This window comes from Anarrhichthys ocellatus, unplaced genomic scaffold (assembly GCF_004355925.1).
Source record: "Anarrhichthys ocellatus isolate YVR2014 unplaced genomic scaffold, GSC_Weel_1.0 scaffold192, whole genome shotgun sequence".
Lineage (NCBI taxonomy): Eukaryota > Metazoa > Chordata > Actinopteri > Perciformes > Anarhichadidae > Anarrhichthys > Anarrhichthys ocellatus.
Window position 1 is genome coordinate 396,031 of NW_022280222.1, and position 14,912 is coordinate 410,942.

Consider the following 14,912-nt stretch of genomic DNA (forward strand, 5'->3'; position numbering starts at 1 on the left):
ATAACCTCCTAGACGCTTGCTTTCTCCCTGCGATCATCATTGCATCATTGAGATATTGTGCGTGTGATGTCTTTGCAGCGTAACGGTCCTTGTGTTCCATTGAAGGCGTGTAGAAGCTGTGATTTGTGATGTCACACTGATTTACATGTTATCTTGGGTTACGAATGTCCATGTCGTCATCAAATGAATGATCATACATGTCGTAGCATCTTTAAATGAATGATTGTACATGTCGTAGCATCATCAAACGAATGATTGTACATGTCGTAGCGTCATCAAACGAATGATCGTACATGTCGTAGCGTCATCAAATGAATGATTGTACATGTCGTAGCGTCATTAAATGAATGATCGTACATGTCGTAGCGTCATCAAATGTATGATCGTACATGTCGTAGCGTCATCAAACGAATGATCGTACATGTCGTAGCGTCATCAAACGTATGATCGTACATGTCGTAGCATCATCAAATGAATGATCCTACATGTCGTTAAATGAAATACATGGAATCATCATTCTTTGTGTTGTTTGTAGTATTGAAGAACTGACATTTGCATTTATTTTGCTAAGGGTGCTGGACAATCTGTGTGTTCATGTTTGTAAGTTGCATGAGAAGGAGACTTGCGGTTCTTGTGTTGTGTAGCTGCTGTCTGGCTGTGACCGCCTGCTCCTGAGAGAACACTGACGTTACTGCTTTGTGAGAGATTTGATTGTCTGTATCCAAATAAGGTCTCCATTTATATCGACACATGAACTGGAGCAGAACCACACTGCTTCGTCTTCATCCCTCCTCGACAGCGTCAGGGTGTCGGTCCGTCTGTTCCTACGTTGCCACTATACTCCATTAACTTAACCCTTTGATGGGTTTGCTCAAATTTGGCACAAAGTCCACTTGAACTGATGAACTGATAAGAATGTTGGTGGTCAGCAACATATGTATTTGTTCACAGTATTGTCCTTTTATGTTCTGTAAATCAATAACATCTGTTGCTGCCTTTGTATATGTAGGATGCATGAATTGGTGAATATTTATTATAAAAATAAATGAAATGAATGAATTGTTCTGACATAAAATAAAGGATGTATCCAATATAATGAATATCTACTGTGCAGACAAAAAGGTAGAATACTAGCTTTCTTTATTTGAATGACTCAGCTGTATTCAGTTACCAAGACAACGCTGATTGTTTACTTCAAGTACATGAGAATCAGAACAAAAGATAAAAGCGTTGCAAAGCCTCTGCTGCAGGCTATTGTGCTGATTAAAGACTTTTCTTTAATGATTTATTCAATAAGGGCATATAAGTGCTATTATTAAACATTCATAATAAAATAGAATATGTTTTTATATAAAATATGATTGTTGAATAATAACGTTAAGTTCCTCATACTTTCTGTTATCAATATGGAGTTATACAGTCATTCCAAGCCTCGCATAAAAAGTCACTTTTAAAATGATCATGGTCTTGAAATTGAGTTTCTTTTCCATTAAAATGTCAGATTTCAGCAACAGCAGACAGCAGGGCCACGAGGAGACCAGAGCTGCCCAGAGCCAAGGCAGTCAGGATGAGAGACTTTATGAGGAACTCCTGGAACAAAAAGTTAAATACATTAGATGTCTCTCACTTCAGTCAGTCCATAGTGTTCTCACTGTATTTAACCAGGATAGGTCCCATTGAGATCAAAAGGTCACACGGGTCTTTCAATCGTGGAGTTTTCAAACATTCTGCATCGGTTAGCGATGTAAACTGTGTGGATTATGTCGTACACCTATTCTCCAAGCCCTTTGATAATGTACCGGTAGTCTTTGTAGTGTTTTAAAATCAGTATCATTTCATCTGTTTTGGTTTCCTGAGAAAAAGAAAAGCTCCACAATGTTGGCGAGCTAGTCTCTGACTGAGTCTGTGTCGTGCTGGGCAGGTAGTATGCAGGGGGTTTAATAAGGGCGGGAACAAAACACAATACTCTGATAAGCTTAGTCGTGTTGCTGGTATTCTCTGTGGGTTTGTCACTTCGAGCAGCACCATAGTCATGTGATCCATCATTAATAGAACTAATTGATTGTAGCTACTTAAATCTAATACAAAGAACTTTCATTTTGTGTTGATTGAGGCAGTCCCTGTGGAGAAAAGTAGACTTTCTTTAGAGAGCCTTTCATTTTACTGCAGCATGACAGTCTGCCCCATGCAGTCATGGTTCCGGTTTTCCCGTGCCTCCCTTCCCTCCAGTGGGCCCAGCAATACGGCCTGGGTCTCCAGCAGGGTGGTGTCGGTGTTGGCGCTCACTGGGGACAGGCCAAGCAGTGAGGCAAAGGTCTGCTCCTGGCCAGAAGAGGAGCCTCTGCTGCGGTTGAGGAGGCTCCGCTGGAGTCTGAGCTGAAGGTGTGTTTTGGTGAACGTGCGTGCTGTAAATCATTTTGTGTGATTTCACGGGGAATCCAACCCGATAACAGGCATTAAGATTAGCCAATATTCTTGCTGATGAGCTCATTTGCAGAGGTCATTTGGAGGCAGCGGTTTTTAATTGAGACTCTTTCATAACCAGTTAAAAGTTCCTTGTAGTAACTTTAACATCAATAGGTGAAATATTAGCATAGAGACTGAAAACGGGGTAACAGCTAGCATGGATTAAAGTTAACAACTGTATGACTACCAGCATTGTACCAGAAGAATAGCCTAAAGCCTAATTAGACCTATAACAGGAAAGGTATGGTGAACCAAAAATCACTCAACACTTAATGACGATGTTTCAGTAAGCAATGACACTGATCCAGTTTGAGAATACCAGCGAACACAAATGGAGACTCATACCTACCCAGTGACGATGCTCCGATTGGTCAGAGAGGATGGCTTGTTGGTCATCTGACCCCGATACTGCTGATCAAACAAACAAAAGTTAAAGTAGCTTGCAGGTATATGAGGAATCACTCAGCAGCGCCCTCAATACTCAGTCATGAAGAAGCATCATAATGCATCAGAGTACAAGTCAAGCAGTAAATTCCTTGTATAAGCCTAACATGAAATCAACTTCAATCAAGTTTTCATACTTTTTTTGCTGTAAAGGTGCTTGTGCATCAGGAGGAGGAACCTAAATGAGGCCAGCCATGTCACGTAGCCAATCAGAACATGTGTTGCCCATGGCTGGGGAAGGAGCAGCGATGATTGACGCGTCCCCAGGAACATGGCTGCCACTGCAGTCACATAGAGGACATGATGTTACTTTGGTCAGCCAGATAGGCCGTTTATTTTAAATGTTCAGAACATTTTCAGAAATAAATTGAATGCACACCAACCTGCCATGATCTCAGTCACAGACCCAACCCCCCAGTGGGCCCAGTTAAAGAGATATCTCCTGGACAGAGATACAAATATATTCCATATATTGATACACTGTAATAACAATATCATTAAAGGGCGGGTTCATTATCTTTCTTTATTTGTTGAGGTTTGTGTATCATTCTGCAGCGTTCCAGTGGTGTTCCTTGTATATTCAAATTCAAATTTAGTTTGAAGTACATTTCAGTGTCAAAATGCTATTTCCCATCTAAAACATTTTCCCACAGGATCTGACATGAGGTTTCTGCATGATGACTTTCCACATATATATATTACATACAGTATATCCTGATCCATCTTACCTACAGTAACTTAGATGGTGGTTGGCAAGCTCCCAGTTCGGAGAAGCTGTCACACTGGCATTGAAGCTATTTTTTAGGCATTGAATGTGTTGCTGTGAACGCCACGTTAGTTCGAATCCGAAAGTCATGCAGTAATACAATCAAACTAACCGATTGAGGCAGCGGTGGACAACTCTCGTGTTCTGTGAGGCAAAATCACGTTTTTTTGTTCATGGAATCTGGTGGCTGAAGTATAGATGGATATAACAGCTTCAGTTCCCTGTTGGAAGGGGCTGTCTGATGGCTGTCTGATGGCTGCCTGATGGCAAGCAGTGAAAAATATTCTAAATAGAGCGTACACGTCAACTGGGATTTCCTTTGGGTGGCAACATTTTTTTTTTCTGTTGTTCCACAGCTGCTTTACCTCGCCATCAGACCCTTTCCGACAGGAAACTGAAGCTGTTATATCCCTCCCTAAATAACTGATTTTGTCAATTCCATTGATCATTTTACCTCGTAGAACACAAAAGTATACTTATGAAGTATACATACATCCCCACTTCCGAACTCACCCTTTCAGTTCTTGCAAACGACTAAGTGAGCATTCCTATTTGAAATCTCCCAGAGAAGAATGCAGATGGACCTACCCTTTAGATACCACTGCAAATACATCTCACAGTTACACATTCAATCAATCTGAGAACAACAAAAGCACATCGTTGACTGCATTCAAACATAGTATATGTAATCACAGAGAGCAGGAGTTTAACCCGCTGAAATGTTTTCTGTGATGCACAGTTGTGTTGTTTGCTGACAACCCTCATGATTCTAACATGAGGAACAAGAAATCCAAACATTGATTTTATTGATGTAGATTTCTTTTCACCTTCTTTAACCTTCTTCAGCAAGTCTCTGAACATGAAAAGAATATATTATTTTTTGTATTTTGATGTTTTTTGGAGGATTTTGTGAAATAATTGCTTGGAGCTTAAAATATCACCACCTTCTTTTTTAACAAAGTCCACAGATTATTAGGCCTTGATGATGAATTTATATACAAATATGTATATCTGTTAACTGTTATCTGTAACTGTTTGGCACAGCACAATACAAAGCAAAGGAATTTGACCAGCAAAATCCCAGTAGATCAGCAATTCTGGATATTCTTAAACCAGCCCGTCTGGCACCAACAACCAAGCAATGTTCAAAGTCACTTCAATCACCTTTCTTCCCCATCCTGATGCTTGGTTTGAACTTCAGTAGATTGTTCTGACCATGTCTACATGCCTAAACGCATTAAGTTGATTAGCCAATTGGATATTTGCCTTAATGAGCAGTTGAAGAGGTGTACCTATAAAGAAGACTGTACATCGTCTGCTAACCCCAACCCTTTACAGTATACAGCTAACCCCTAACCTTAACCCATCAATAAATATACAGTATAGATGGTATGTTGCATATATGGTCAGGAACGGCAGGAATTCTGTGGGCATCAGAGGGGTGTGGTGTGAAGAGGCAGACAGGATTCAGATCACCTCGGACACTGAGGAAACATTGCACCCTCTTCTGAATGTAAACGTAGAAGGTGTTTCATTACCTGTGTGAGTCAGGTGATGGTCTGATTGCAGCCATTGTTGGTTGAATCAAAGATAATGTTAGAACACAGCAGCCCAGGTATGGATGGACACCAGCATGCTGCACAATCACACACACAAACACACACACACTAGAGTTGTGCATTAATTGATAACTGATGCAACATCCCTCTCTGCTGGTGGTGTATGAATATTACAGCAGTACAGTCGAAATGTAAAACAATATATGTTTTGCAGTGTGTGTGTTTGTACTGTACCTTGCTCCAACCTTTTCTGTAGAAAAATGGGAGGCAAAAGGCTACAATGGTCAGAGTCACAGTTAGCACCATTAGGCCTCGATGTACCTACACACACAGCATAGTAGTATTCAACATCATGGTATTTCCATTTATTTCACTTCATTTTTTGCTTAGATTTTGTATGTGTGTGTGTGCGTGTACGCATAAAATCTACCTGGAACCAGATTTTCTGGCCGAGCAGAGTTTGATTTGGCCAATCAGGTTTGTAGAAGCTGGCGATGACGGTACCAACGCTTCCTGTTAGCATCCAGGCTAACAGCATCAGTGCTCCTAGAGGAGTGAAGCTAATTCAGCTAAACGCTCTTCCCAAACCTAACACTAAATGTTACACGAGAGATAGTTTAATACTACCCTGCTACATCATCAGAAACTATTGCATTTCCTCCTTCTGACCAAAATCAGCTGGTAGACTGACATCCTTATTCAATAATCTTGTGTTTTCATCATTGTTTGTGTATAAAGAATACTGATGATGATTTTACATATTCTACATATGTAGTAGGTAACTCATAGAGTCTAGATAACACATCCTTTGGCTAATATGACTCCACCAGAAACTCTCAGTGACCTGAATATAAAAATGAAGTACTCAACAAACCATGCATTTTCATCATGATGGGTCCGCGGGAGCCTCGTAGGATCTCAGGGGGTCCAGTGATGTGTTTCCTGTGGGTTGAGATTAATGGCTGGTGACTATGTTTCCATACTTTACCTAGAGGAGAGATCCAAGAACATGTAATTACTGTATGTCAGCACAAAATCTGCACTACAGTGGGACATACAGTACATGTTTTCAGTGTAACTGTTTAACGATCATTCTAGGAATCCCAAATCTTTTGAAGTCGGATTAAGCTTTGAACAAACAGCAAAGAAAATGAATCCATCAAATGTGTCAAAATATGGGACACACAAGAGCTACTTATGCTTAAACTCAGACTGCAGCATTTTCATAACATTTCTCTTTGGATTAAAGCTCAAAACTGCAAGTTAGTAAAAACAAGAATGTATTTGTGTCATGCATCCATAAATCACTTCAGTCTTGAAAGGCCAATTAACCATTAACCAGAGTGTAGGAAAAAGCCAACGGGGAATAAACCTGTACTTTATGTGCTCATCATTGATAACGACATCCTGTTGATGCTGATCAAACTTCCATCCGTGTGACGTTATAAACCTTGATAAGAACTTGAATTGGCCTCCAAGACACAGGGTGACTGCCAGGGTCAATGAGTTCTGTTTCCTGCATAGGTGTGTGCAGACTCTTTTACCATACTGAGCATGTCCGCTGGTGAGAAACAGAAAGTAGTCATGGTCCAGATCATAGCGGGCTGGTTCCTGGTTGACCAGTTTGACTGGTCTGCTCAACTTGCACTGAATCGCTCCATCTGCCAGCCGCCAGGACACCGAGGACAGACCAACCTACCAACACACACACAGAAAGAAGGACAACAACCATTTTGGCCTAAGATCCAATACAATGTCAGGGAAGAAGATTTGGGGAAATACTTTTATTTGCTTTCTTTGTGAGAAGATGGATGTCAATCGCCTGTCTGTGCCTCAGGTATGGATGGTGTGGTTAGCCTAGCTTAGCATGCAGAATCATTTGTCACCTGTGACTGGTGCTCAGGGTGGGTTCTTCCACTGACGAAGGCAGCACTCACTGATACTCTATCCCCATCTTTAACACACATATACACGTCGTCGTTGCCCTACACTCACACACACACACACACACACACAAAAGCAAGCATAAACACAAATACATCCAGTATACACTTACATATCCAGGTTAATATAGGTGCAACATTTTGGTAAATGTGTGATAACAGAAAGTTGTTCTTCTCAGAAATCATGCTGCACACAAAGGAGTGATTCTTGAAGAAGCTGCAGATATTCTTCTGATTATACTGAAGATCAAACTGGTCTGTATTAGGTGCAGAACGTTGCAATACACTGAGGGACTAGCTTACCATCCATGTGTCCCAGGACAGTGCAAAGGCAATGTATCCCTCCGCCGGGCCACTCAGCTCAAATATCACAGACTGCAGAGAAAATAAACGAAGATTCAATGGGTGGCACTAATATCCTTTATTACTATGTTATTTGTATCATTTCAGATAGCCCAGTCTAGCTCTGAACAATGTCAGGCATTAAACAAGACAGTAAGAGTAAGAGAGCAGTTTTACATTTTGTTATCTACTCAAGCCTTTTTAATGAATGCGGATTGCATTAGGGGCCTTAAACTTGCACTCTTTCTAATCTCCTCTGGTTGCAAATAGAAGTATAGAAATCTACAATGTTGGGAATAACATAGCCTCAAAAAGGGGGCACCAATATGTTGGGAACGTAAAGGAGCGTGTTTGGGTTATCAGCATCTAAGAAACTAAATTCTTGACATCAATAGAATTATTAATGTCAGTAACAATTATTAATGATTATTAATAATAACGGGGCACCACCCTGAGAACAGGGACCAATAACCAAACGATAAACTAAGTCTCATAATTAGTGTTCACTCACAACAGTCTGAGTACTATTACACATTCAGAGTGAAAGTGAAGGTTTAAGTTCGAGCACAGACCACATATACAGCTATTATCACAATACACATGCACAAAGTAATCACAGACAGCTGCTCTTTAAAATATAACAGTTTATTACGTTCTAATACTAATGATCTAGTCAACTAATATCTAAACTAACAACAACTATACATTCATGAGCACGCTATCTAAAATCAACAGACGATTGAAAAGAGGAGGGGGGAGTGTGTGTGCGTGTGTAAGGAGGAGGAGCGAGGGAACAGCTCAGCGACGTATGACGTAGTTGGGACGTGGTGACGTCTCTCATGCGCGAGACTCAAAATGGCGGATAGCCAACAGGAGACCCGGCGTCTAGTGCCGGTAGCACGTAGCTAGATTAGCTCAAAGCTATATATGTGTGTATTAGTAAAAGAGAAGGGAAAGGAACAAAACAAAATGAAATAAAACAAAAGATTAAGATCCTCTGCGCCGCGCGGGAGTACGGAAGATTGCTCTCTCAGCCAGGGGAGCAAGAACCGCGACTCTTTGTCTCAGCCGGCGGTTCTGACCTCCTGAACTGATGAGAAGCAACTTCGACCTCACGAGGCGGCTAGCTCAACACAGATCACGGTAGCATGAAATACACTAGCTTCTCCACAACCCCAACATCTCAGCGACCGTTAGTGTCGGCGCTTATTAAGCATACACCACGTTATGAAAACGAACAGTACTTTAAGCACACAAACAAGATAAAATAAACACAAATGAACTCTCTCTAACTCTGCCCAGACTCTAGTTCGCCTTACGGTACAATGCAATCGTGGTGATTGAGGGGGGTTCTTCTGAGGGGTTCTTCTGAGCTTCCGTGGGTTCGGGCAGCGCGGCTGCGGGCCGCGGGAGGTGTTCTCTCGGTAGGAGATTTTTAAGGGATTTTCGCGTCCTTATGGCCGGAGCAAACGAGGCGCTTGGTGGAGAGTGGAAGTTCTCTCTTTCTGAAGAAGTCTTGCTTCTTCACTTCTGCAGGACTAAAAAGGGGTTCGCTTTGTGGATACGAACAAAGATAAAATAGACAGTTTGGTGAATTCGGCCAGCGAATATAAACTGTTAGACCTAGGATTTGGTTGAAAAGGGAAACAACGTTGGTGTGCTCCCTAGCTCGACGGAGGGCGAAGGGAAAAAGCATTGAGGTGGGGGTTGCAGGTAGTTTTGTAGAAAGGGTCGCTGAACCACAGGGGTCCTGGGTTGTCTTGGCTCTCGGCCAATTAGATTGCCGCGCTGCTTTCAGGTAACTTCAGGAACACAGTTTTATGGGGGGAGGAAACTCACACCCTAATGTGAATTTCTTCAGAGTTGGGGGTTTGGTGCTCAAACTACAATCAGGATGAAACCTTTGCTTGCAAAAGGGAAGCCCTGACTCTCTTTGTTCCACAGCACATGTCGAAGCCATATAGTCAGATCCCAACAACAAGAAGATGAGAGTACTTCTCACTTGGGTAAACATGAGTTTACTATCTAAGTCTTCTTCAACACAGCATGATGTTCATTTACAGTAAAAGAGATTAAAATAGATGATAAAGTAGGGTATGCTGTATGGTGTGGCTACCTTGTGATTGATCGGTCACTATAGCGTTGTCCTGTCTGGGACCGGTCCGTGTTTTCATCTTACAACTTTAACCCTTTTACAGTATGTTTTCAGTTCATGAAAGTTAATTGTAACATTTTGGTTGCTTAAATAATGTCATATCAGCGTTTGGGTGTTGTCAGTGTGTTAAATACCGGGTGGCAATAGAGGGCTCCATCTCCCCCAATCCATGTTTTTTTCCCTTCCTTGAGTAGCTGCCTTTTGATGGGATTTAGCCTTCGTCTGTATCTCCCATATCTCCTGGTATTGATCATTGAGTCCATAGTCTGGTCCATTAAGTCGCTGTTCCTGGAGCTGAACAAGTTCTTTCTTTCTGAAGTGTTCAAATGATGGGCCGTGGACGTTTGTGTTTTCCTCCCAGACGCTGTATATGGTGAAAGGTGATGTTGTTTACGGTATCGTGTGGTATTTTGAGCATGATGACCATGAAATCCTATATTTTTTCTGGGTTGTCAGTTTTTTTTCGAAAATGCCAGAGAAGATTAGCTTGTCTCTCATGCTGCCTGCTTGAAGATCAAGAATAGCCGCTTTCATTGATTTATTTTTGGTCGTGATGATTGTTAGTTGGGTTATAGCATTGGTAACAGAGTGGTCCAATGGTGTATTGTCCTGGTGAGTGACTGTATTTGTTGTTGACAGACAACAGACATGTCCAAAACTGATCCTAGAGGGTCAGATAAAGCATCATAGTTTGAAGCGTAGGGCCACTGACCAAGCGTCGGTATTTGACGAGTTGGGAGTGAGAATGTGCTGCTCAGTTTGAATATGGTGAGATTCCACCAGTGGTGGGCCGTCAGGGCCTGCAAAGCCTTCTCTGCTGGCCTAAACAGAATCACAAAGCTATATCTATTTTATAATTTAATAATTGTTCTTAAATACACTACATGTATTATAATTTATAAAAATATTTTTCCCATTATCTTATGTTCTCATTGCACAGCTACTGTCTTCCTCAGTTGCTCTGCTTCCAGTGCAGCTTGTTTTAAGTAGAGCTTTTATCCAATCAGATCTCACCTCTGTGTCTCTAGGTAAGAACAGAGGCCAGAGGCCTGCAGAGTCACAAGTGAATCCATGTGCAGTTTAAGTGAATGGGGACGATATTGTTGATTGTCATAGTGTTCAACCAATCAGATCTTTAGTTTGACATGTTGGACGTATTCTTTGATGTGCCAGTAGCACTGAGGTAGCCTGCTAAGTACATCTGCATTAACGTGCAGCGCAGCATTAAGGTGCACCGTGATTGGTCAGTGGGCCAGCGTGACTTTTGTCAAACAGAAAGCTAGCTAGCAGACAATCCCTAGAAACAAATAACCGTAGCTCAGTAGGACAGCACAGAAGGCCCAGGTATCAAATGCACAGCCCGCCACTGATGTGCACCGGATGTATGTATGAAATACAACTGGGGAGGCTCGACTGTCTTCACTGGCGTCCATGAATGGAGAAGGACTTCTTACTGGAACTAAAACACGGATGTACTGAACAACCGTGAGATTAAACTATTTATTAACTTACCACTCCTGTAAAATTTGCCTAAAACGCCTATCCAAGGCGTACCCAAAGTAAACTGACAGCTCTTATTGAACCATTGGGAGTACATGTATGGTTTTAGTCTCTATTGAAAGGTAACACTGAAGTTTCTTCACAAACAGTCAGAATCACTGTAAGTGCTACTAGCATTGAGCTAAACAGTGAAACAGAAGGTTTATATTTCCGCCTGGATTTTTTTTGGCCAACAGATGCCTGCAGATGACCATGGCTGGGACTTATTAGCTGGAAAACACAATGGTACCATAGCATGAAGTCATAGTACCTAGTACAATACGACAAAAAATAAATATTTTACACATGGTTTACTAAGAGTATGTGCATAAAAGCACATAAAAGTATATTTGGAGGCTCGTAAAAGTATATTTGGAGGCTCGTAGTAAAAACGTCAAAAAGCAAAGACTACAATAAAGTACGTGTCCGAAATTGAAACTATAGTTTGTTTATGTCAATGTATGGTTAACTATAACATATTTAACCATTGTCAACTTTCACAGATTCTTGAAAATTCTCACTAACTACACTTTGGTGTTCAAGATCGGTCAGAAGTACCTCACTGACGGTGCGAGATTTGAGTTCCAAAAGGCTTTCCCTACATGCTTTGCATGAATCTGCATAGCGGTCTCTTTGTAATTTCATTGGCTATAACGAAGCATGAGGTTCAACAAGATCTGTTGCAATTGGCTCGAGCATTACCCAAAGAAGAGAGGCGGGCATTGTCTTTCAAAGCGGACTCTTGTTGGCTGTTCCAGAATGTGACCAGGCTATGGAAGCTCCTATTGGGTCAAATGAGGTGTCAATCTAACCGGCAGAACGCAGCCTCCATTTTGAGACACAGAGACCGGCAATGTTTACATGTTAACGGGAGATATGACTAAAAATACATAGAAAATTATCAATATCTACTGGCTAATTTGAAATGATGCAACAGACCCCCGTGGGTGTTTATGGACGTAATAATGTGTTTTGGACTAAATCTTTTACTGGATTGGATCGTGTGGACCCTTAGCAATCTAGCAAGACCGTTTTTGCTGGACTATCATGCATGAGGGAAACGCTATGAATCATAATCGGTGAGTGACGGCGATATTTTATCAGCTATTTTTGGAGTGGTTTTTTGACAGAGACGTTAACTGTACCTGCTGCTGTGATTGTATCTTGAAATGGTTTGCATAAATCAAATTACAAGAACCGTAGCTTTCTAATGAGATATCGCATCAGTACCTGTCTTTACAGAGCAGTTGTGTACATGACACAACTGTACACTGAACACTCTGACGGCCCGCCCACAGGCCGTCAGAGTGTTAACAGGTCAAAGAAAGGAGGATGGACTTTGTCTTTAAATAGTGAACAGCAGCTTTGGTAAGTGAACTGCATTTGTTTTTACATCTGCAGTAGCTTTAATATGCTTTTTTATATATTATTATTTGTACAACTTGTTTTTATGAAGATGGATTTTTGTTTAGTTTTATATGTGATAGGAACCATTGTTACATCCAATGTTGCTCTGGGGACACATTTTGTCAGTGCACAGCAACAAGAAGACACGTGAAGTGGCAGAAGTCCATATACTCAGTTAAAGTGTTAAAGTTAAGTTAAAGTGTTTAAGTGATCTACTTTGAAGGTTCATGTGTTTTCAAGTGGACTCATTTTCCCTCTCGGTGTTGAGAGACGAATAAATCCGTCACTAACAAGAACTGAGGTGTCGTGTATTTCCTGGAGGGAGTGATCGTAGCGTTACTACTGTGTTCATGTGTCTATGGTGTATATTGTTCCCTCTGATATGAATAATATTTGAATGGCCCGTGCTCTTCAGTGTGCGGTGAATGATTGGATAAAAGCTCTACTTAAAACAAGCTGCACTGGAAGCAGAGCAACTGAGGAAGACAGTAGCTGTGCAATGAGAAAATAAGATAATGGGAAAAATATTTGTATAAATTATAATACATGTAGTGTATTTAAGAAAAAATATTAAATTATAAAATAGCTATAACTTTGTGATTGTGTTTAGGCCAGCAGAGAAGGCTTAGCTGGCCCTGACGGCCCACCACTGGTGCGCATATTCATGTAATGTTATCTGCACTCTGCAGTTAATGTATTTGTAGGTGTTGAGCTTCATTTTTACACAAACAAATAATAACCATAGCTGTGGCGTCATAATGAGGTTAGGTGGTTCAACTGCAGGACAGCAGTGAAGGCTCAGGTATAAAATGCGCCACTGGAATCCACTGATGTTAAAATGCTTCATGTAGCACCTGTAATTGCATTCATTGTACCAGTAAATAAAAGTGTTCAAAGTCAAACCGTTTTGTCTGGTCCCTCGGTAGTCATGGACAGGAAGAAGCAGTGGGGCTCTTCTTTTGGATCACAGCCTGGAGGATCCAGCAGGCAGGATTTTGATTGGCCACATCCATCAGAAGTAAACTAAGAGTGTAAGATAGGGAGACGGAGTTATTAGTCTAAATTTGTTTCACTCAGTTCACATTAAAGTTTATAACACTCACAGGCCCAGGCAGGATGGTGGGTGTGGTAGTAGGTTGTACTGGAGGAGGTGTGTCTGACTGAGGTGGGTGGGGAGTAACACCATGCTGATAGATGACTGGTCCAGGCAGCTTCACCCAAAATACACTGTAGTGGGCAACTACACTCACACTGGAAAAATACACATACACAGGTATTGTGACATATTCTGTCATAGAGTAAATACAGACCTTTAAAATATCGTCACATAGTCATAAAACAAAATTATTTAAATTAGCATATGTCTCACTCAAAACCCGTCAAATACCGACACTTGGAGCTAAGCTTCAAACTATGATGCTCGTCTAGATACCCCTCTAGCGTCAGTTTTGGATGTGGCAGGGACTGCTTGTCATTTTCCACTGGCTATATGCATAGTGTCTTTTCAAAATAAAATACTGTCTTCACAGGAAGTTAGGTTTAGGCAACAAAACCACTTAATGAAGTTCAGGCAAAGAGCGTGGTTGACGTTGAGAGACAAACAAGTCATGTGCCTCTGTGCGTCTGTATCAGAGTCCAAGGAGGCACTGACTAACTGTCGGTATTTGACTAGTTGGGAGTGAGACCAGGTTGCATATAGAGCTTTTTTTTTTTAAATTCCGGTAATTCAAATTTCCACTTACAAATAATATTCATCAAATTCCAATACGCATATTGATGCTCTCCAGAGGACAAACCCTGTACTATTTAGACACTATGTCTGCAACAAAGGGTTCATTGCTGTGGACCAACACAGCAAATCAAACACAGGTGTTACTGATAAGATGGACAACAACGAAAACATTGTGAGAGATATTCCAATGGTTTAGAAGAGCATGCTGTACAAATTCACATCAGTATGTCTTCTTTATGAATTCTATGCTGCTACGAAGTGTAACCACTGGAACTAATGCATAGAAAACAAGCTAACTAACGGTGATTCTTTAATAACTTGTTTGTCTTTTGTAGTGTAACAGTACATCAGTATATGACATATACTGATGTACTGCATAAAAATATGTACCTTGATAGGAAAATAATACTATTTTCCTGTCATTGTTAAACATAGGGCTACTGACCAAGTGTCTGTATTTGAGTTGGGTGTCTATATGTGTTGCACTTGGCAACAAGTCACAGTAAAAACTGTATAACAAATACAGTAGCATAAAAATATGTACCTTGATAGGAAAATA

General features: G+C 41.0%; 1 protein-coding gene across 2 annotated transcripts; it reads right to left on the reverse strand.

Annotated features, from left to right (window-relative positions):
- Positions 1-1,123: 1,123 nt before the first annotated feature.
- On the reverse strand, positions 1,124-14,606 carry frrs1a (ferric-chelate reductase 1a). 2 transcript variants are annotated; one of them, XM_031878661.1, is made up of 13 exons: positions 13,725-14,606; positions 13,525-13,644; positions 7,482-7,553; positions 7,122-7,220; positions 6,780-6,930; positions 6,110-6,223; positions 5,666-5,781; positions 5,470-5,556; positions 5,215-5,312; positions 3,294-3,352; positions 3,048-3,191; positions 2,816-2,877; positions 1,124-1,590 (listed from the first exon to the last, which is right to left on the reverse strand). In XM_031878661.1, the coding sequence occupies exons 1-13, from the start codon at positions 13,914-13,916 to the stop codon at positions 1,498-1,500; spliced, it is 1,407 nt and encodes a 468-aa protein (XP_031734521.1). In that variant the 5' UTR covers positions 13,917-14,606; the 3' UTR covers positions 1,124-1,497. The 2 variants fall into 2 exon arrangements, with proteins under 2 accessions (XP_031734521.1, XP_031734522.1); XM_031878662.1 differs by having other exon boundaries at positions 2,816-2,874; positions 13,725-14,605.
- Between the last annotated feature and the right edge of the window lie 306 nt (positions 14,607-14,912).